General features: G+C 35.4%; 2 protein-coding genes across 2 annotated transcripts; one reads left to right on the forward strand and one right to left on the reverse strand.

The window, feature by feature from the left end:
- The first annotated feature begins 15,955 nt into the window (after positions 1 to 15,955).
- On the forward strand, positions 15,956 to 19,634 carry CCD8 (carotenoid cleavage dioxygenase 8). Its single transcript, XM_007012068.3, has 6 exons — positions 15,956 to 16,307; positions 17,067 to 17,810; positions 17,899 to 18,092; positions 18,563 to 18,752; positions 18,875 to 18,977; positions 19,114 to 19,634. The coding sequence occupies exons 1-6, from the start codon at positions 16,005 to 16,007 to the stop codon at positions 19,257 to 19,259; spliced, it is 1,680 nt and encodes a 559-aa protein (XP_007012130.3). The 5' UTR covers positions 15,956 to 16,004; the 3' UTR covers positions 19,260 to 19,634.
- A 42-nt stretch (positions 19,635 to 19,676) lies between these two features.
- Positions 19,677 to 22,538, reverse strand: LOC18587977 (YebC-like protein). The gene is made up of 6 exons (XM_007012069.3): positions 22,215 to 22,538; positions 21,882 to 21,943; positions 21,503 to 21,659; positions 21,083 to 21,360; positions 20,289 to 20,409; positions 19,677 to 20,113 (listed from the first exon to the last, which is right to left on the reverse strand). The coding sequence occupies exons 1-6, from the start codon at positions 22,473 to 22,475 to the stop codon at positions 20,021 to 20,023; spliced, it is 972 nt and encodes a 323-aa protein (XP_007012131.3). The 5' UTR covers positions 22,476 to 22,538; the 3' UTR covers positions 19,677 to 20,020.
- Positions 22,539 to 23,252: the final 714 nt, after the last annotated feature.

Raw genomic sequence — 23,252 nt, forward strand, 5'->3', positions numbered from 1 at the left:
ACAAGGTTTTCAGCATCGCTGCAGAATCACGACCTCTCCTGTAACCTTCTCCCCTCCCCACTTCGTTAACGTTATGCTTAATAAGAGAAAAAAAAAAAGGGAAAAGAAAATATAAAGGGAAGAGAAGGAAATTAGCGTTGTCTCTGTTTGGTAAAGAAAGAAATAAAACGGAGAAGAAAATGAATTGAATTTACATTTTTTTCTTTCAATCTAATCTTTTTAATTAGGGAAGCAAAAAACAAAATGAAAATTACATCTCCCGTTCTTTCAATGCCTATATGATCAGTCCATCATCAAAAGGTTCTATGAATCTTTCTGTATTTGTGCATTAATATTCTCTGGATGAGTTGGCAAGATTTCCCTGCTTGGGTGCATTACATTGTAGCAACGTCCACGTGGGGGTGCAAAATAATAATGGAAGAAGATATCATAGCCCAGGGGGGGGGGGGGGGGGGGGGGGGGGCATGCATCACCATAACATACAGCAAATTATTTTTATAGCAAGTATATATATTTATATATTTATATATATAGGTTAATATCTACCTTCATTTAAATGTGCTAACCATGCATGGTCAGTTATCAGTCCCCACAAAAGGTCATCAATGAAAAGATCTATGACCATATAAAGCTGGGGATGGTCCCCCATGTATTGAATGGTAGTACATGTTGGGGAAGGAGGGGAGGGGGGTGGTGTTAATTTTTATTGGCTGCTTTCCATTCTTTCATTATTACTTTATAAATTTTGCGGGATTTGTCCTTTCATGGATGTGGATGAACAAATGACAAATCCTTCTCTTTGTTGCAAGAAAATTAAGGAACCTTGGTTAACCAAAGGTATGACAAGTATAGTAGCTAGCTATATAGGACTAGCTAGCTCCTTTATCTTTATAGATGACACAAATTACTAGCATGTTTGTCAGAACTCGGAGAAATGGGTCTTTGTGATGGGAGTCAAACAGGGCTAGTGGGGCGGAGATGGGCTAGGGAGTTGGAAAAGGGAATTTCTTTAATAATGCATGCATTTCTCTGCCTCAATTGCTACAGAAACAACCCTCTCTTCCTCTTATAAACATCAAATTTGTTCCCCGTAATTGTATGTATTAGGACTTGAGCTCCACTAGAAATCAAAAGGCACATCAATTTCAATCTTTTTCCTCATATAAAGTTGTGTCTTTACTGATCCAAATATATATGTTGGGTCGTCATTTTATCCTTGGAAATAGTTTTACTCAATTCGTTCATCTCTCACTGTCAGATCATCATGTCGTTTTGTGTGTGGAAGTCCAGCACGTTTCATTAGTTGTTTAATTTCGCTATCTTGGCAGGCAAGAATGCTGTCCATTCTCGGTTCCCCAATTTATATATCTGTGATGATCCCAGTATTGTTTCCGCGATATTATCATCAGAGAGTGAATGAGGGGAAAGCAAAAAGAAGAGAAGAAAAAGAATCTTTGAAACCTCAATGCTTCAGTCTGTTTACTTCTTTAGAGAGGGCCCGATGTCATCACCTTGCTAGCCTTCATTCATGGACATGCAGGCAGGGCCTTTGCCGCTGCTGCAGAACCACACATAACCAAAGAATTAATTTCAAAATGTTTTGTACGGGGAATATACGAAAAAAACCTAATGCCTAAAAGTGCTTGAGAAGAAGTCTAAGCTTCTCCTCTCTGAATTATTAAGATGGTGATGTTTAAGTCGGCAACAGTACATGGTTTTCTACGTCCAATTTTCTTTAAACGTCTACTTCACACAGCAGGAATGGTAGAATTGACGATAACAAGATGTAGCCCTCTCAATGATTAAGGGTGTTGAAAATTTTTGAGATAATGTAACTGAGTCGCTGTCTAGAGATAACATTTCAACGTTGTTGTACAGTGGCTTTTCCAATGATCGATCTTTACCCAAATTTTCTAAACAAGATTGATTCCTGAGACAACTTAGCAATTTTTTCCAATGGAATCAGTTCCTTGACGACTTTCATCTTATTGGTTGCATTAGATCCCAAGTTTTGGGGCCATAGGAACTTCATTAATTATTTGCCCAGCATACTATAGAACTGACATAACCCCCTTGTTCTTTCTCCTGTTAAACATTAAAATGAGATGATAATTAAACACTCATGTTAACCAATTGTAGAAATTTTTAGCTGTGAAACCAGCTGCCTTCATGTACATAGATAACACCCTTAGGTGGCTTCAAGTCTCTTTCTATAACCCCCCACACCCATGCTTACCTCTTTCTTGCTCTTCTTTTTTTCTGATGTACCTTACAATCTGTCTTTGAAATGAGGCCATAGATTTCTTTTTTTTTTTTGGTTTTTTGTGTTCTCTGTCCTGTTGTGTCCTTTCAGCAAACAATAAACCTTGGTACTTTGGTCCACCAAAAGTGGAACAAAGACGAGAACAGTCTGCTGTAGCACCGAAGTTTTTCTCTCAGGATCTTAAAGTTTGTAATATCATAATTATACAAACTTTGTCCTAACTTACCTTAACAGTAAGATTCTTCCTTATTATGATTGAGCTGCGAGTACTGTCAGCTTCACGAAAACACCCATTTTTTGCATAATTGTCATATCCCCCCTCCCGAATAAGGCGGTTTACATGCCTTTGCTTTCTCCTTGACCTGAATTTTATATAGTGGTCCTGTTTCAATTACACACAAAAAGCCAGCTGAGATCAAATCAATTTAGTTGTGCTAGCTTGTGCCACCCATTTCTTGCATGGCTGACAATAATTATAGTTAATTACTATCCAACTCAACTAATTAATAATTATCAACTAGCATTAAGTCTTCTTCTTATCCTCTTTATTGGGTGGGGAAAGGAATAGGCTCATTCTTAATTTATATAAAATTCTAAAAGATTTGCCTTAAGTCACATGAAAATTTCATATCATGTGTACTTCAGACTCTGACCTAAGCCTAATTTCTGCTTTCATGCACAATTTTCTGATCTTTTCAAGGAAGAACACTTTATTGCTAACAGAAAATCAGTAAGTCAGACACACAATAGAGGGTGCCAAAAGGGCAAATTTACATAGAAACAAACATTGTTTCATGCTAAATTAGAAAAGAAAATGATTATCTCACTCTCCCTGCATGCCAAACTTATTCCACAGAGATTGAATTCCGGCAAATTTCTTTTACTAAGGGAATATGGTACCATTGGCATTAAATAGCAATTGACCTTACCTTAATGCATTGACCCAGAATTTAATCAATGTGTCGACGTTGAAACTTGAACGTGTTCATATGTATTGCAATGAGACAGAAGAATTAGAAGAGGTGAGCTTTTGTAATTATTACTATAATATACGTATTTACACGTGGAGGCAGCAAAGAAAGGGTTGCACCAATGTCGACAGCGCCACCGGCGGGGAAACCGGTCTCTAGTCACAATCTTTGTCTCTCTCTCGCTAGAAAGGTGAGACCTGACCTTTTGACAACTGACTGTCGGCATCCTCATTTTCTCCCACGTGTCTCCTCCAGCCACCACTTGTGTTATTATTAATCATGTTTGCCTGCTTCTACACCACGATAAGACTCCCTGCTCCGCCAGCTACACAACCCCGCCCCCACCCAGACTCTCTTGCTCTGCCTTTTCTTTATTTATCATTTATGTCAGCCGACCTTTTTATTCCACAATAATAATTATATTTTGACTTACTCGTGATATTTTTATTTCTTTTTACATACTAATTTATTATCCACAGTTGGTCACGGGAGTCATATAAAGAAAATTATGGACATATAACAGTACAAATGCTTTGCAAAGAAATCCAAAATGTCAAAACATATATTAATGGTGATTGGAATTATAGGAATGTCGATTCAGTCTAGAGCTTTGGTCTGCAGGCTTGAGGTTGGTATATGAATAGATATACACCGTTCAATTCATTCTATTACATAGCAAATTTCATTGATTTTTAGTGTTAAGAAATAATCCACAGCTTGAGCTAATGACGGCCGACTCCTCCCCAAGAAATCCTGCATAATATTATCGATCATCACTATTATTAGAATGATTAATTAATGCATCCTATTGCTAATCCTAAAACGAAAAAGGGGAAAGACCGTTAGAACTGATGAGTAAGGTTCCACTGGCATTTCCACTTCCAATTTCAACAATTGCGGCTGTCGGAAAAGTGCTTTTAAGCAGGTAAAACATCAGTACCCCATCAATCTCAAAAGCCAAAATCACCCTTTTCCATGTTCAAAGGCCTTAAGACTTACTGACATAGCATTCTAATTTCACGATTAGGAGTTATACTGATCATGACAAGTTTGCAAGGTCTCTCGCTGACAGTCTTCCGTTGTGGTCCAACGAGGGTTGATTTAATCGAATATGTAAGCCGACCTCCCCCCGTCGGCTCTTTCCAAATTCCTTTTGCTTCTTGTTTCTCCTCTTGCATGGCTTTTCTTTAGTCAAGTTTTGTGAGATGGATAAATGGACACGTCGCCTAAAGGGTATAATTCTTTGATTTGGATTCTAAGACCGACCTCTTAAAATAATTATAATGCATTTGTCATCTACATCAAGGTTCCCCCACCTTAAATGTAATGCCAAAGAATCAAGCTACTTAATAGAATATTAGAATAATAATTACAAATACATAATCATGACGAAATGAAATATGATACTAGAATAATTAAAATAAAAAACATGTCCAGATCAAGATAATCCATATTCTATGTTGCTTAATTATTGACTCTAAGTGGACAGGACAGATATCGACCTTGATTTAATTTATGTATAAAGAAAACCCTATTTTAGTTAAAAAGCCATATTCATCTCTACAGTGATGGAAAGAAAAGGGTTCAACTTGCTGATAATGGAAACCTCTAAAAGAATATAAAATTCATTTGCCATGCTGTTTCAATATATGCAGGGTTAGAGTAGACATCGCATGGTGAGCCTACTCGTTAATTTATGGCATATATATATATATATATTGATATGGGAAATGGAATAATGCTTGATTGACCATAGAGACATCGGATTTCAAGGCTGCTTCGAGTGGATTTCTGTCCTCTTTTGATTAGAGCAAGAAACTTTCTTCAAAAACCGCAGCTGCGTCAGCTGAATCCCATCACAAGTTTGGTGACTGTAGTTTCCCATGGCTTGAAAAAAAAATCTGTATTAATTTATGAATAGAAAGCGAATGATTGAATTCAATTAGGATATTTATTCAATAAATCAGACTATCCAAATTTTTAATTCTATGTTTTGCATGATGAGGGCAACTTGTATATAAACTTAATTACTTATTTATGAGGTTCCATGAATAGAAAGCATGGCAAGATAGTGAAGTCATATATATTCAAGGAAATCATCATGAATTCTATTTTTTTTTTCTGTCATAAATCTTTGTGTTTTTCTCAAGTTGAGCTGTAACTATAATATCGCACTAAATTTATAATTAAATTATCTATAACAACAAATTCGAATTGATGTTTATGTAATTATTATTAATAATCAATCGAATTTACTTTTCAATTTTTTTCTCGCACTTCTCGTAGGTTAATACAAATGGGGCTTGGGTTTATCCTTTTTCTTTTCATTTGTCTAGCCATAAGATTGGCGGTTATCCTTATCGTGCTGGTTTTCTGTCTGTTAATGTTCATTAATTAATGGATTATTTAAGATATCTCGAAAGTGAAAACGATTTAAAGATAATGTCAATTCAATGAACCCTATATATTAGTATAGATTAATAATAGTATAGGTAAGATATTTACATATAAAACCTACACCTATGTGCCAAAAGAAACCTTTGGCCCATTCCAAACATGTACTATTAATTAGGATTAGGATTTAGTGGATGTAGGTCGGACGCCTTGTTCAATCCTGCTAATTAATTACCATTACGTGGAGGATAATAATAATTATTAAACACCTAGCTTATAATAGTTCTTTACAAAAGCTTTTGGTTCAAGACACTTCCGAAGTCTAAGCCAACCTGACGATTAAGGACCTCACGACCATGATCCTCCTGGGATTTCATTGCCTTTGTTTAATACAGCAATACTTCTACAATATTATTATCCCTAGTATCTATGTCAAAAGAGAGAATTAAATTAATTCAATGCTATAAAGCTGAAAGAATCAATTAACACCATCTTAGAAATAGTGGATTGCATGAAAAGAGAGATCTTCACTTAAGTAAATTAAATTAGTAATACTGTATCGAATCTGCAGTTGAATCATTCATGATAATAAATTTAAATAAACGATAAAAATAAAAATTGATTTTTATTAAATTTATTATATAATAATACTTAAATAACTTTTTACATTTTCCATCACACGATATGAAATAATTTTTTCTCTAGATTTGTAAATCTCTGCCTTCCTTTTAAAAACCTGAAGTTTTAAAACTTCAATCTCAAGTTTTAATTATTAAAATACTTCTTTTGAGGCATGTAATGGTCGGATAATAAATGCTCAAAAGAGAACATCTAACAGTTAATTCACTTGTAAAAGTGTATATGCATTACATTCATATATAATTTCTACTTTGCTTATACTCAAATACAAAATAATTATCAAAGCATGTCAGATTTATACAACTTCTTCACAAGTGACATACTTAATTAAGTGCTATTAATTACACCTGTAAATTCAACCTGTCGCAGAACCAAAATGGTGTTAACTAACCAGACAAGAAGGTAGCAAAATTGTCTTGTAAGTTGCAACAAATAATAGAAACAAAATAATTGGAGGTGCGTCCGACACTTATACATTGAAAGTGAAAGAAAGTGGGAGATAACGTATTAAAACTATTAATTCAAATCATGTTAATTTGCTAATTTTTCCGTCTATCACTGCGGGAATTGTCCATTCCGACAAACCAAATTAAATAACATTAACAATATATTCGTTGTAGTTTAAGGAAAGAAATGATGTTGGTAAAGGCTAATTAATACTGTCTCCTTTATCCTTAATAATGTAGTACCCAAGATTATTACGTTAGTGTCATTCAACATATGTCGGCACTTGCCAAATAAAGATTAATGCTTCCAAAAAGTCTAATAATGAAATTAATTAATTTGTAAAGACTTTCATATAATAGCTAACCTTATGTTAAACGTCTTTCTCATCAAGCCAAGTTTGAACCCCCCCTTCTTAAGTCTGCCTCCTTTTATTCGACATTTTTTTTAATGCTTTTTATATAAATAAATAAATTTGATAATTAATTATATCAAAAAGTTCAATAACTAGTTAAAAGTCAATATATAATGCTATTAAGGAAAATAAAAATTATAGAGGCATCATGTTTTAAAAAGTTTATGAATTATTTAAAAAAATTTATAAATGTGTTATTATTCTATTATTGTATTCAATCAAATCTTTATATTATTATTTTTAACTAAATAGACTCTTATTATTAACAATTAACTAATTATCATTAGTTAAAATATAATTTGTCATTTTAATTTTAATGTGGTGTTAATATGAAAGGTGAAAATACTATATGATTATATTAGTATACTAAATAAACATGCTATTTTTTTATCTATTATGACATGTTAATGTACCACATCATCATTGTATGACATTATATTAAATAGTTCAGAAATTTTTTTTATATTATGCCAAATTATATATAAATGTCATCGATTAGGCGTTATATTAAAAAGATTTGAAGCAATTTGGGGTTTTTCTCTATTTAAAAACTTTTCATCATCATAAAAAAAAAAAAGAAAAATAAGAGAGATTGAAGAAGAAAATAAAAACATGAGGTTTTTATTGATATGGGCCCATTGGACAAATCCATGTCAACCCCCAACTTGGTGGGCCTCCCACTGAATGGGCCTTGGGCCCTGCCCATGATGAAAAAATTGAATTAAATAATAATATAACACAAGGCAAGCAAGACAAAATCTTTAAACAGTTTCGTCGGCATCGAAGATGTCAGTAACTTTGCATTTGGGCCCCAAAGACAAGACATTTGACTTCCATCAAACCAAAACAAAAGGGCTTTTTGAATTTAACGTCCACATGTAAAATTTGGACCCCACCTTTGTGGGCCAGCTCTTAGGCCCAACAAGATCGTGGGACTAGATATCGTGATGGTCTGTGTCGACCAACCGCATGCCGACACGATAGCCTTAGATTTGGATGATTAGCCGTCAGATCGTAACCATCACTTCGTCATCAGCTTTTTGATGATGTTGATGTGTCTTGTTCTCAATGGGCCGCCGTACCGTATGGGACCCAAACTGGTTTTAACCCACTGCTATTTCCTAAAATATTTCTTCTGTCTCGGTTTTTTTTTACTTATAACTTTCATTTTTATTGGTATTTTTACTTACTAATTTCCGAATAATAACAACAATAATAATCAATCTACTAATTAAACAATTTCATCTCACATTGAGAATTGAACTAGTTTCATGAAGTATCTTTAAAGATAATTATGAAAAAAATTATTACAACAAAGTTGAACTTTGTATTACAAATATTTTTCAAGCATTTAGTTCTTTTAATTTTTTTAAAAAAATCGAACCCGATTTTTCAAATAAGAAAACATGTACTCTGACTGTGCCTTTTTCTTTCTCCTTTTTTGACTTTTACGAAATTTAAGGAAAAAATTTTGACATTAATTTACTTTATATTAAAATTTGAATTTCTTTCAATAATATAGATGTTTAATGTTTTTTTAATATAAAAAAGTCATGAAAAATAAATTTATAATATAAAAAATTAAAAGTTTTAAATGTCTAAAAAAAAGAAAAAAAATTCATTTAGAGATATCCAAAAAATAATAAATAAATAAGCAATTAAGGAAGTATTTACTATTGAATTAAAAATTTGGATGTTTAAATTTTTCTTTTAACTTTTAATAATATTATATATATATATATATATATATGTCAAAAGCACCTTTACCCGAAGTAAAAAACTGATTAGCAATTTACTAAAGTGTAGTATAATTTAATCATATCCGTAACACAAATAAATTAAGAAAACATGTTAATAGTTACAATTGTTGTAACAAGAAATTAAGTGGACAACAATCAAATAAAGGTTTGGAGAAAGTCGGAATATCTTTGTCTATCTTTGCTATGGCGGTGGAGATAAGTGAAAATTGTCAGCGAAAGTTGCATGGCTTCCCTCTACCACTCTACTCTGCAAATGCCAGTTTCTCTATTGCCTGGCAGCAAATTCTCTTCAAGCCAAATGTAATTTAAAATTTGATACACTAAAGTAGAGTAGTAAATTAATTATCTAATTAACGATTAAAGTTCAGTGTTTTTTGTCTTTCTAACTTTAAAAAAAGGGAAAACAGACGGGGTTCCAATAATTGCAAACAGTAAGAGAGAGATGACAGAAGATGGAAGTAGACAAACCTGATGATAAGGGTCCAATGGTTTAAATCAAACAACTCACTGCTGCTTCCCTCGGTTTTGCACAAAGCCTTACAGGGCTTTAATCAAGGAAAGGGAATAAACCAAACTATATATTAAGCTTTCACCGTTGCCATTCATATCATTGTTTTTGAATACAGAGACAATCTCAACAAGCAAGACAAGGACAATTACAGGTTCCAATCTATATAATTTTGTCAGACAAAGTTGTTAGCTGTCAAGCTTTTTCAGCACTGGCCAAACTTTGATCATGTGGGAGGATTAAACAGCTGATTATATATAGATACATTTGTGATTTGATTACTGGTTCTGTCAATTGTTCTTATCATTTGATCATTCTGCAATTGCAGACCCTCAACTAAAGGGGAAATTTACTGATGGATGGATCACTCCTTTCACTTGGTTTAAACTTTTAGGGTCCAAAGTTTTGATAGAAAAATCAATATCTATGGAGTATGAAAGCGAGAAAACATACAAGAAAACATTTCCCTGGCCCCAGCAGGCAGGGCAAAATTTTCAAAGATAGGAATTGATGTACCCCTTTGTCGGATAGACCATTCTATGTTTTCCATTTTTCACCCAGGCAAACGCCATCTGGAATTCAAATGCAAATTAGTCAGAGAGGAAGGGAAAAGAAAAACCAGAGAGGGAAAACTCAACAAGGACAAGGAAAAGTTTTCACCAACTTGTGTACAAAGAATAACCCACCAAAATAACAATGCTCAGAAAGTTCCATGTGTGTGCAGCAAACAGCAGCTGCTGCCTGCAAGCAGCACCATCATCATCATCACATAAATCTGCCATATAGTAATTAAAATCTCCTCTTTGTTATCTTGTGGTGAAACTACCTTTTTTTTCCTCAGTCCAGTCCACTCCTCCAATTCTACTAGGCGTCAACTTGCATCTGAGCAAAAATCTTGAAACGTCTACTGAAAACAACGCATATGTTTCTTTCACCACAAAACTGAGATAATAATGTAATGATAAAGAGCTGTCAGCAAGTTTTACGGCCTAGAAGAGATAGCCATTTATCCTGTTGTCGGGTTGGTTTTGCATAGGAGGCAGACAAAATTAGACCCATGTGAGTGCCAGTTAACGACCCTAGCTAGATTTCGAGCTTGGTTCGTGGAGAGACTCAAGAGTCAAGAGCAGTATTGGAAGTCATGGCCGCTACAGTTTCTTCTTTTTTTTCTTTTTTTTTCAGTTTTTTGGACCACACCAGCTTTCCAGACATATCAAAATCATTGCACATTTCTAAGTCACATATTATTTCTTCTGTGTTCATGTGCATCTAAACTTGTGTGCTTTCTTGTCATTCCAAAAACTTATGGAGATAAATGTGCATAGGCTCCTCATGTTTGGTGCCAGTGTACCTGTTAAGGGAATTTATAACAGTGTTTCTTTTTAAAAGAGTTTGCTGAGCCACATGTTTGTGACAACTCGAAGAATCTGAGAGATGCGTTGAGATATAGATAAAAGATGTGCAGTATCACAGAGAATTAAATTGGTTGCTCTTGGGATGGTTACTTGACTGGATGAGGATATCGCCAATATCTTCTTCTTTTCATTTTCTTTTTCTTGTAAAAGGATTTTTCTCCACTCTGGTTAGAGCCAAAGGAAAATAAGAAGAAAACAAAGCATCAAATTCTATAAAATCCATATTCACAGTATTTATATGTTTGTGAATGAGGATTAAAAAGTAATCCAAGTAAGTAATAAAGTGCCTAAACCAACGAGAGAAGTTGATGGATAAGAGAGCAGAGAACTGTCTTAATCAATTGCTCCAAAGTGATTTTTCCAGGGTACCAGCTCAGGTGTTACATGCATGGGGGTATAATAGACAGCTGGGAGGCTAGCGAAAAATTGACAGACTGAGACACTGATTTAATGACTTGCGAGTCTCATCTTTACTAGGCTCCTGGAGTTGCCCGGCCCCCTAGCTTCCTTTGTTGGACTCTACCGTCCCACGCCGATGCCTGAAGGTTTCTCTAACCGTCAATGCTTTAAGATCTAGTTGGTATAGGGAAGAAGTTATGGTCGGCAGATCCTGGAACGTGGTCCAGACCAGACCATCTTCATCAGCAAATGGAAGTTCTAAGACCAACTTAGATATTTAGTCCAGAAAACCCAGACTCATGAAATGGGTGAGCCCAATATCATGAATGCGATTAGCCCAGTGAATCTTTGATAGAGCAAATGGAAGATCCAAGTCCATCTTCATAAAAATATTGTAGTAGTAGTAGTAGTAGTATTGCGAAGATCTAAGGCTTTAACAAATTAGTATCATTTATATATTCTAATCAATCACGGTAGAAATAATACCTGAAAATCCCTTATGGATTCCTATCAATAACTTGTAAATATTAAGTTCATAGGCTACTTCTCAATCACTTTGAAGATGCAACTTTTGAAAAAATTTCTTTGCATTTGATATCTATACAACATTGTTCATGGTGCAAATTGAAAAGGTCTGCCCTTCCTATGACCCTAAGATCCCTGTAATTATTAGTCTCAGGAAGGAGCAGGCAAATCATCCTTATTGAGAATATGAACTAAGGAGGCTTGGGAACACAATGACTCAGTCGATATATATAGGGCATGCACATCCCCTTTTACATTGAATAGCAACTCAATCTGCAGCCATATTATTTTTTCCCGTTTACACAGCTCAAGTTTCACATCTTAAATTTCGTAAACTAGGCTTTAATGTTTGTCATCAATGGATGCATCCTTCCATCCGAGCACACGGTAATCTTGTCCTCAAATGTTTATACAAACACATACAGACAAGGCTATATATAATTAGAATTTCAAACAAAAACTATATATATATATATATGTTAGAAAATTCCAGAGCTTGATGGGCATATTTCTGACAAGCTTGAACAATAATGCTATCGAACGACAAGATACTTGGCCCTGGAACATCCAGTTAGTGTACAAAACTTTAAGGTCCAGCATCTAGCTAATTACACAATGGAACACGACAACATGAAATTTCCGCGCATATTTTTTAGGCATAATTTCAGTTTTGATTTCGAGACAAATGAGAAATACAAGTCTCTCTCTCTCTGCAAAGCTTTTGATTCAAACTCTATCAATATAATATACTATAATTCTTCGAACCAACGTACGTTCTGCAATATTTTATGTTTGTCCATTACAAACAGGCCAAAACTGTTTTTGCCATTGCTTAGCTTAAACTTTCGTCACGATGAGTCATCAGATTTCTGGTTGAAAAATATGGCTAACTTGGTTGTCATAAGTATTGCAATAGAGATTTTGCGAGAAAGTAACACTTGACTCAGCAAGCATGATCATCCCTGGCCCTTTCATTCATACCCTTTATATATATTGTGTTTTAATCGAATAGTACGGATTTCTCCATATTCAATGCTAAAAATCCATTGAATTATTGATTAATTAAATATCGAATTACAAGTTTTCAACGAGGACACGTACTTGGTTTCATGATAGAGGTTGAATATTTGTCCTGGAGTGTCCGAATATGCCACCCTGATTGGGAAGTTCTGTTTGGGTTCTCGGAAAAAAACGTACAGAATGTGTTTACCAATTGACTTTACAGTAAAATGGTAATGAACAAGTTTCGCTGTTTACTTCTTGCTTGTAATTAGATGATATATAATGAATCTCTACAGCTGAAAATTTATTCATGAAATCAAGAATGCCGATCGAGAATCAACCCTTTGGCTAAAATTTTAGTCAAGGGTAATGATGGCAGCTTAAGTTTCAAGCCATCACTGTCAAATTGTCAAACGGCGGAGGCTGGAAAGCAACGAAATGAAACTGACAAGATGGTGTATGGGGCATCGATCTTGTGTGCTTCTAAGAGCATCTGCATCTGAAAATGTTTGGAACCATTGGTTTGTTTCAATCCGTATCGTCTTAGATTTAGGATTCTCCGTCCACTTTAGATAAATCAAATGAAGATGATTAGTTGCTTACTCGACCTGGATTATCTCGACTGCATCTTAATTAACTCGAAAGAATATAAAGCAACAGCAAAGTTATTGTGACACTTAAAACGTGAATCAGCATTTTCACAACCGGTCCTCATTGCAATCATGGGAATCGGACCCCCCACTAATTACGTAATTTATTAACCCCTGATTAAATTAATAAGGGGAGGTGTTTCTTGTCGTGGGGAAACCCTAATTTTGTCTGCCACGAAATGAAATAATTATCGCCACTCTTCAACTGATAATTGTAGGATTCGAGAGAGGCATGAAGAGACCTTAGCAATTACAAGGGTCTTGATTTCTTAGTGCAGTTGAAACAGTAATCCTCCAATAACAAAAACCAGACACATTAAACATGGATGAAACAAGAGAGTCGAGACAAACATAGGGCAAGTGGGTCATTGACAGATTTTAAGAAATCAATTTCCCCCATTAAAGTTGGGTTTTTCCTTTTCCATCGTATCGCATTTGTACCCTTGCTGTTATCCTTTCGGCTAATGTGTTTTTTGCTTTCACTGCAGAAGATATAGATTTCGAAAGTACGGCCAACACTGAGCTGCTTGAATTCATCTTGTCAGATATATATATGCATTCCCATTTTTCCAAGCTCAAACTTATACAGACTAATTAAGGGGTTTGTGAAACTTGAATCTTTCTATTACAATATTTCATATCATCCTGATGATACCTGGGCCTGTACACAAATGAATCTGCGTTTGGTTTTCTGCTATTATATATTGAAATCAGTGCTTTCTTTTCATTTCTTTGTTACAGAGTGCCCATCTCTCAATGGATAACTCTTTTATGTTTGAATAAAACTTTGTAAATTACATGGAAAACGTGCATAGTAATATGATCAGTAGGCGGATTTCACTCCTGTTGGGCATTTATCAAAGTAATTAAAGGTCTGCAATATGTATTGAGAATTTTTTGTATAAGCATGCATGGACCCAAGCGCAACACTTTTTTTCTTTCCACAGCAGCCACAACTATGATTAAAATGACGTGTTCAGGTGGCAAAATGTAGAAAACAAAGGAATTTTGCTTGCCATTTAGAGGCAGATTCTAAAATTTTCAAGTCTAATTTTCGTTTTCATGAGACTAGGTGGCAAACACCTGGACCCCGGATCACAAGTCACCAACCTTACACGTACTCTAATTATTGTAATGTAGCAGCAACTTGGAGGATCCCACCTTCCGAAAGGGGTATGGACTATGAAAAATAATGAAAATGAAGCACAGAATCATGGAAACTTTGGTGTATGTGTATATATATATATATTTTTTCTTTATTTTCAGTGCAGAAAATCATTGTTTCTTTGGATTTCAAAGGGAAGCTTTTGTTCAGTATTCAACTTTGGACGGTCAGATATTCAACCATTTCTTCATTGTGCCTTTCTTTTAATTCCCCCTTGAGCTTCTTTTTCCAATTCTACGCATTTGACCCTAATTTTTGAGACATTCAAATTTATATCTGATTTGGCCTAAACTGCGGGACTTCAGAGAGGTATATAGGAGTTCTGATTAGTTTTGTAGATTTTCACGTCGAAAGTTTTAGTTTTTGGAGTTATTTTACCTTTGTCTGCAGTATAAAAATGAATTAATCCCAGTTCCCCCATTGTCTTTAATCATGGTTCTTGTTGTTTTTTCTGTAAGTAACGAGACCAAGCCTCAAAGATAAAAATTTTTGAGCAATCAGAAAGATTCCTAGGCTAGCTTTGCCCTTGCGTAGGTACTAGCTAGCTACTTAGGCTTGGAAGAGTATAACATCATTGGGTTGTATATAATGGCTGCACGGAAGCACCATGAAGGACGACATTGACAGAATGCTTTTCATTATCGCAATAGCTTCTCAAACTGAGCTCTCCATTTTATGACGGAGAAGATTATCGTTGACTCATGAAGTAGAAAATTAATATGAACCTTTTTTTAATTTGATCGAGAATGACCTATTAGATTATTCATATGCAAGAATGAAACAAATATTGATTGTATAGAGTATATGTAAATTGATAAAAGGAATTCGATTATTTAAATCTGGGGTATTAAATTAAGGACCTTGAACCAAAGCTACCCCTCCCCATTTCCATGTGTTCTGGTGATCAGAGTTGGTATAAGATTCTTGGGTAAATTATAAAACAAAAACTACAGCAACTGGCACACCGAAAGTTTTCAAAATCTGAGATTTCTGATGAGGGGAATCCAGTACTAAAAAGCATCAAGCTTTGGCAACATTAGCATCACCAAACCATTCTTGCCGGGTCACCAGGACAAAGAAAAAGACAAATTCTAAGTGATGAGAACCTTTTCGTAGACGGAAAATGAACCCCATGTGGCTTCAGTCACTTGAACACTGCTGCTGCACCCCATAAAACCTATACTCCTTATATCGTTATCGTACAAATTGTATACGTGCAGTTCTCTAAACATTAAATTTTTATACTTGAACAAGCAAACAAAAAAACCTGTGTCGTGTGGTACAAAGGAATTCCACCAATCAAGATTCCGATAGGTTTTTGCAGCTTCTAACTTTCCTCGCCCGAGGCCGTCCTATAAATACCATATGTTGTTTTCGCCCTTAACTATATCTCAACCTTGTCCTTATTAATTTCTCCCAGCTACATATATAGCTGGTCTCTTTAGCTCTCTAGCATGGATTCCCTATCATTTTCAGGTATCTGCAGGTACCGTGTATCACCCTCAACTAGGTTGGAATTCGATCAATCCAATAATAGAAAAGATGGGTTTTCCTTGGGGAACAAGGCTAGTTTTGATAGGAAACAGGACAGACAAGGCTTAGCAATAACCCGTGTCGCGAGTCCATTGAAGCAGGCGATTGTTCCATCCCTGGAGAAAGAAACCGTGCCTGACCAGAATCACGTTGCATGGACTAGTGTCAGACAAGAACGATGGGAAGGGGAGCTGGTTGTACAAGGAGAAATACCGTTATGGCTGGTACGTGAGAAGACTATAATACTAGTATCTAGTTAATTCTTTCGAACATGCAAACATGAAACTTTTCATCATGACCCTACAAAGAAAATCACTGTTCCGATAAAAAAAATGCTCATCACTTCCTGTTTAATTACTTTCACAGTCCTTCTTTCCCCCCTTTTTCAAGTCTTCAAATCATTCAAAGGCCAAAGAGAAGATCTAATTCATGAAATGAACTTCAGTATTGCTTTAAATGCTTGATCTATACATCAACTGCTTTTGTATTTTCATCATGAGGAAAGGGTTCGATCGCGCTCTTTTGACTGCAACTTAAAAGCACTGCTACTTTTTCCTTTGTTTTTTGTTTTTCTTCTCTCTCTTTTTCTTTTTCCAACCTTTAGAAAGGCCTTTTTCTAACCAACACTAATGGTGCACCGTCCACCCAAAGAAACCAAGGGAAACAACGGTCCGAAGCCAATACACACATTATTCTGCTGGTCAGAAGGTGATTCTGAAGTATATTCTTTCACTAATTAATTCATAAATATTCCTTGCATATATATGTATGATTAATTTATAACATTACTCATACTATTTATACTTCATTCATTTAGAAAAATAAAATTTTGAAATTCTTTAACAACTCACACGTAATCATAAATTCTTGACGATATGAATATAGTATAACAAAAGTTGTTGGTTGATCCAATATTAAACAAGAATACTTCTTTTCTATGGTGAATTAGTTAATTTAATTCAAGCTACCCAAATGACATGCAGAAAGGTACGTACCTCAGAAATGGCCCAGGGATATGGCACATAGAAGACTACAACTTCCGTCACCTCTTTGACGGCTACGCCACGCTAGTCAAGCTCCACTTCGAGAACGGCAGGTTAATCGCCGGCCACAGACAAATCGAATCCGAAGCCTATAAGGCTGCAAGGAAAAACAAAAAGATTTGCTTCCGAGAATTCTCGGAAGTTCCTAAACACGAAAACTTCATGGCTTATGTTGGGGACCTCGCAAAGCTCTTCTCCGGCGCTTCTTTAACGGATAACGCCAACACGGGCGTTGTCAAGCTTGGAGATGGACGTGTAGTTTGCTTGACAGAAACCCAAAAAGGGTCATTAGTTATTGACCCGAACAGCTTGGAAACACTTGGGAGGTTTGAATATAGTGACAGCCTGGGGGGTTTGATACACTCAGCTCATCCGATAGTGACAGACTCAGAGTTCTTGACCCTGTTACCTGATTTGCTGAACCCTGGATACTTGGTGGTGAGAATGGAGCCAGCGACGAACGAAAGGAAGGTGATCGGAAGGGTCAACTGCAGGGGCGGTCCAGCACCAGGTTGGGTCCATTCGTTTCCAGTGACTGAGCATTATGTTATCGTGCCTGAAATGCCATTGAGGTACAGTGCGCAAAATCTACTCAAAGCTGAACCGACTCCAATGTACAAATTCAAGTGGCATCCTGAATCTAAAGCCTTTCTCCATGTTATGTGTAAAGCTAGTGGAAAAATCGTACGTCCCCCATTCTTTGATTTCTTTTCTATGTATGTCTCTTATTCATTTTAAATTGCTAATTAAGGGTTTGTGGAAAATTTTGAAGGTGACGAGTGTGGAAGTGCCATTATTCGTGACATTTCATTTCATCAATGCGTACGAAGAGGAAGATGAAGATGGTAGGGTGACTGCTATTATCGCTGATTGTTGCGAACATAATGCCAACACTGCCATTCTAGATCAGCTTAGGCTTCAAAATCTCCGCTCTTTCAACGGCCAGGACATGCTACCAGATGCAAGGTATAGGATATATATATATATATGTTATGACTACTATCTACTATATAATACAATAACCGTCACAACCTGTTACCTACCAAACCCCATAGGAGGTTTTTATTATTACTATTATTTTTAGATGGTTTGTGTGGGGAATTTGATGGCATTTTAATAGACTTTGCTTGTTCTTTATTGCTTCATTTTGGTGAGATACTCAAATCCAAAAATCACCATTGCACGTTAAAACTCCGAATCCTGCATGCATGCTTTTCAAGAATATGGGTCATATATATACCACGAGGTCAAAAAAGACGTAGGCCAGGATCAAAACACCCCATCCTTAGGCATAGCAGTAGACTACTAGCCTTTAGTCTGTTTATAGCCTAGGGTTTTCGTGAGCTGAATATAGAGTAAAAGACTTCCTAATTATGACTGGAGGCAAATATAGAGATTGATCCGATGGTGGAAATTCATCAATTAATAATTAACAGGGTCGGAAGATTCACGATTCCATTGGATGGGAGTCCATTCGGGAAGCTGGAGTCAGCGTTGGACCCAGATGAACATGGGAGAGGCATGGACATGTGCAGCATCAACCCTGCCAATTTGGGTAAAAAATACAGATACGCTTATGCTTGTGGAGCCCACCGCCCATGTCACTTCCCCAATACCCTCACCAAGGTAATTAAACCTTATGATGACTACATCAATCTACCTAGCTGGCTACCGCTATGTGCCTATGCACACGACACAAACCCTTTAAAAACATTTGCTCAACTTTATTTATGCCACGTGTATTGCAGCTTGATTTTGTAAAGAAAAAGGCAAAGAATTGGCACGATGAGGGGGCTGTGCCATCCGAACCATTCTTTGTGGCTAGGCCAGGGGTGACCGAGGAAGATGATGGTGAGCAAATTACATTCTTTCCGATCAAAGTTTGGTTTTCTTCATCTGATCGTGTAATCTTGAACATGGATTCTAGCAAAACGATACATGTGATTAAATATCCTGACCAATTTCTTAACATACTATAATGTTGCAGGTGTTGTAATCTCCATTGTTAGTGAGAAAAATGGAAGTGGCTATGCTTTATTGTTGGACGGATCAACATTCGAAGAACTTGCAAGAGCAAAGCTCCCTTATGGTCTACCATATGGGCTACATGGATGTTGGGTCCCCAAGAAATAAAATCAGTAGAGAACCTTCTTCACAAACCAGAAGCTACCCAATACATTATGGTCCATACATCACGGACAGGACCAAATACTGGAGATAGCCTTGTCATGTGATAAAATCTATGCAATTTGATGTCATCACTGTGAGGTGCACATATAGATATGGAGTAATTCCCAGAAAAATCAATAAGAAAGGAAAAGGAATATACAGTGTGCAGGAGTGAAAGATATAAAGTAGCGGGGTGAAGAGAGATTGTTTTACCCCTTGGTGCATTCTTAACCATATGTAAGCCAAAATAATAAAATATTCAGTTAATTAGTGTCAAAAATGTAAAATGTAAAATGGAAATCTTGGCTCAGCTATAAAATGAAATGCAATTGAGTTAAAGCAGAGGAAATAATTGGCATTAAATCATCTGAATTCATGATCAAAAAGGAATAGGATGTATTTATTTTCAAGAAAGAAAATAAAAATAATAATAATAAAAGGAGTGGTTTCAGCCATGGCAGCTCTTTAGAATTTGTAATAAGAATAAAAGAGAAGATCCTTTAAACTGTGTTATGAGTTGAAATCCCCCACCTCTTCTTCCTCCTTCCATTTTCAAAGATAATTGAAACTTGAGAATCAGATGAAGAATATAAAGGTCCTTTATGAAAGCCCCAGCTAAAATGAGCACCAATGCAGTTAAGATTGTGGCTAGTGCACTAACTACAACTTAACTGACTCACAGCATCAAAACTTCATTTCCATAACTGAAATGGTCCAGATATATATCACTTCTGGTCAGTATAAACAGCATCGACATCATCAAGTTCAAGTAATTTAGACAAAAGTTCTTTGTTCAAGTCCATAGCCTCATCATCGACCTGAAACCAACCCAAAGATCAATGATGTACCACTAAAGTAGGCAGTTTAATATGTTCTAAGCATTGAGCAATTTGTACAGTCAGCACCAGCCATATCGAAGTGTAGAAGATCCTGATTTACCAGAAATCAAAGGTAGATGACATAAATTATCAACATTACAGAGAACAAAAATACCTCAATGGTGGTTATTGGAAGTAGCTCGGAACCATTATCAGTCTCAAAATTTATTCCTTCATCACGTAGCTTTGAAAGTATTGTCGCATAGTTTTCTGCTGAACTTACAATCTTATAATAGCTACAAGGAAAATCAGAGTTAGAGTTCCCCCAGCTCCAGTTGCAAAACAACTTACCATATTTGAAAAAAAAAAAGAAAGGGAAATATCATTGGAAATCAAATAGGAAGACTTATAGAAGCATTGTATAGTCAAATGAACAGATAACAAAGAACATCATGTGTAAAATATTTACAGAAACATAATAAGAAGTAGATTTAAAAACAGAGATGTATTTTTGTTTCCTCGTACTTCCTGTTTCTCTAGAGGAATGGGAAACGTGCATGCAATTGTATGTCCAAATATTTTCTTGTCCAGAAAAGTTCAGAAATATCCATTCTAAAAAGAAAACAAAAGTCCTTTTACATTTTATACAAACAGTAATTTTGCAATGCAACTTCATGTGCACCAGGTAAAGGTTTGATTCCCCACACTTTCAAATTTCACTTCACATGTTTTAAGGCAAAGCCAATGATAGCCCTTAACCTCTTTAAATGAGCTTTTAGGTTCTACAAAGGAAAATATATGGAGAAGATGGCTATATTAATTCCTCTAAATTTATGTCACAAAGATTAGGAGTTCATTGCTGGCAAGTATTAAAGAAATTCACAATGAAAAGAAGTCCGGAAGATGCAGTAAGTATGAAAAGGAGAGAGTAAGTAGAAAGATTTTAGTGTTAAACAGCGGGGCCATTACCTCTCTGACCTATCCTCATCAGTATCATCTTCATATGCTGGAGGCTCAATAACATCCTCTGCACCAGCATCTAATGCAATAGCAAGGAGCTGATCTTTGTCAGCATCAGTGACTTTTATATTCACAACTCGAACACGCCTGAACTTGAACATAACGGACCCAGGATCTGCTATCTTTCCTCCATAGTCCTTGACTACCTCCCTAACATTTGCCCAAGACCGGGTTATTTTATCTGTTAAGACCTCGACTACCATACTAACTCCACCATAACCATAAACCTGAAAGAAGCAGTATACTTGAAGAGACAACAAAACCCAGTCTTGTATACAATTAGAGCACCTAAATACAGGAAGATACCTCAATGACCAATCACTATAGCAGCAAATATACAAATAAAGTAGACAGTATTCACAAACCAACCTCGTAAACTTTCTCAATGTAAGCCTCTTGCCCTTTCTCCGAAGCTCTCTTGATGTTACGCTCCAAAATTTCCTTGGGTACATCAAGTTCCCTGGCTTTCTCAAGTACAGCGGCGAGAACCATATTTGATACTGGATTAGGACCACCTTTCTTTACACTGCATCACATAATGACTTCAAAACTATGAGCATTTCAGTCTCTATTACAATCAGCAGAGAACGAATGTAGGACAAACCAGTAGAAATAAACTGCAAAACATGAAATTTGTCAACCGAAGAACTTCCTTCCAGTTAACTAATAAAAGCTATTTGGAAAACTCTTTTTCGGATCAATGTAGCAAATCAAGCAGGGGATAATCGGATATCAATGACCAACTTACGCAGATACAACTTCCTTTCCAATCCTTGAGTAGAGTTTAGCCTTCTTTGCATCTTGAGCTCCCTGCAATTAAATAAAACAGTAGAAAATTATTTCATTGATCTTGAGTTTTAACCCTCATATATAAAAAAGAATTAATCCTAGGATTAAACTAATTCCACATCATAAACCAAATCACCTTTGAATTTATCTTCTTTCAAGAATTTCATCAAATGGGTGGCATCTAAACCATAAATCAGATACCATTCACTCAAAGAACCATTTTTTTTCTTTGACAGAAGCATTTTGAAATCATAAAAATTTATGAGAATTTGAGAGATAGGACATAAGAAACCTTTCTTCCGGCAATCTTAGAAGAGCGCCTGCCCATGCAAAGTGGAGGGAAAGTGGATATACTTCGGAGTTGATGCTCATGGCTGTTAATGCTAGCTTGATACAATGGAGTGGACGACGATACTGAGGATGCTGACGACAACAATTTCCTGCTGCTTTTTAATAGGCCATTTCTAGAAACAATAAAGGAATTGGAAGGAACCCCATTAGTGAATCTGTGGAGAATTGCACCAGCTGCTCTCACTGTTGAAGATGATCCCATTTTTTGCTTTTTCTTTTTCCTTTTAGTGGGGGTTTTGTTTTGCCTCGGACGACGAACGGACCCTCATCAGAAATATGGGGCCTTAAGCCTTTGCATTTTGCACATAAAAGGGCCAAGAATTGGAAATTTAATCCCAGGCCCAGCTCATGTGAAAGAAATCAAATTAGTTTATTGTTTTCTTTTGAGATAAATTATTTTAAAAAATTTAAATAAATATTGTTTATCAAAATATTACTTATTATTTTTATGTTATGTTGATATGTCATAATAAATGATGACGTGACATGTTAATGTGATATTGATGACATAATCATGTGGTATTTTTATCATTTACGTTAATGTTATATTAACATTAATCGACTCTTAATTATAAAAATTTATTTAATTTAAAATAAAAATATCAAAACTTGATTGAAATAAAATAAAAATTTATTGAATTTTTCTAAATAATTCAAAAGTTTGTTCAAGTATTATGTTTTTTTCAATAATATTAATCCCGTCTCTCTTTTCCTTTTTGGTATGAAAAATTAACAAAAGGAACTAAAACGATATCAAATTGCTTGGTTTAATAAACTTTTTTAATTTTAAATTTATTCAATTCAAGCAATTTTTTAAAAAATTTATTAATCAATTGCATAAAGAATGTAGTACTAAAGTTTTTCACTTTTATCCTCAATTATTTAAGCCTTTTGTGAGTTAAGTTCTTAACATGTTATCCCCTGCAGATTCTCCCAATCAAAATCAACATCTAAAGCTCATTCTCAGCTAATTACAGGA

Source organism: Theobroma cacao, chromosome 9, assembly GCF_053813885.1.
Source record: "Theobroma cacao isolate CCN51 chromosome 9, ASM5381388v1, whole genome shotgun sequence".
NCBI classification, from domain to species: Eukaryota; Viridiplantae; Streptophyta; class Magnoliopsida; order Malvales; family Malvaceae; genus Theobroma; species Theobroma cacao.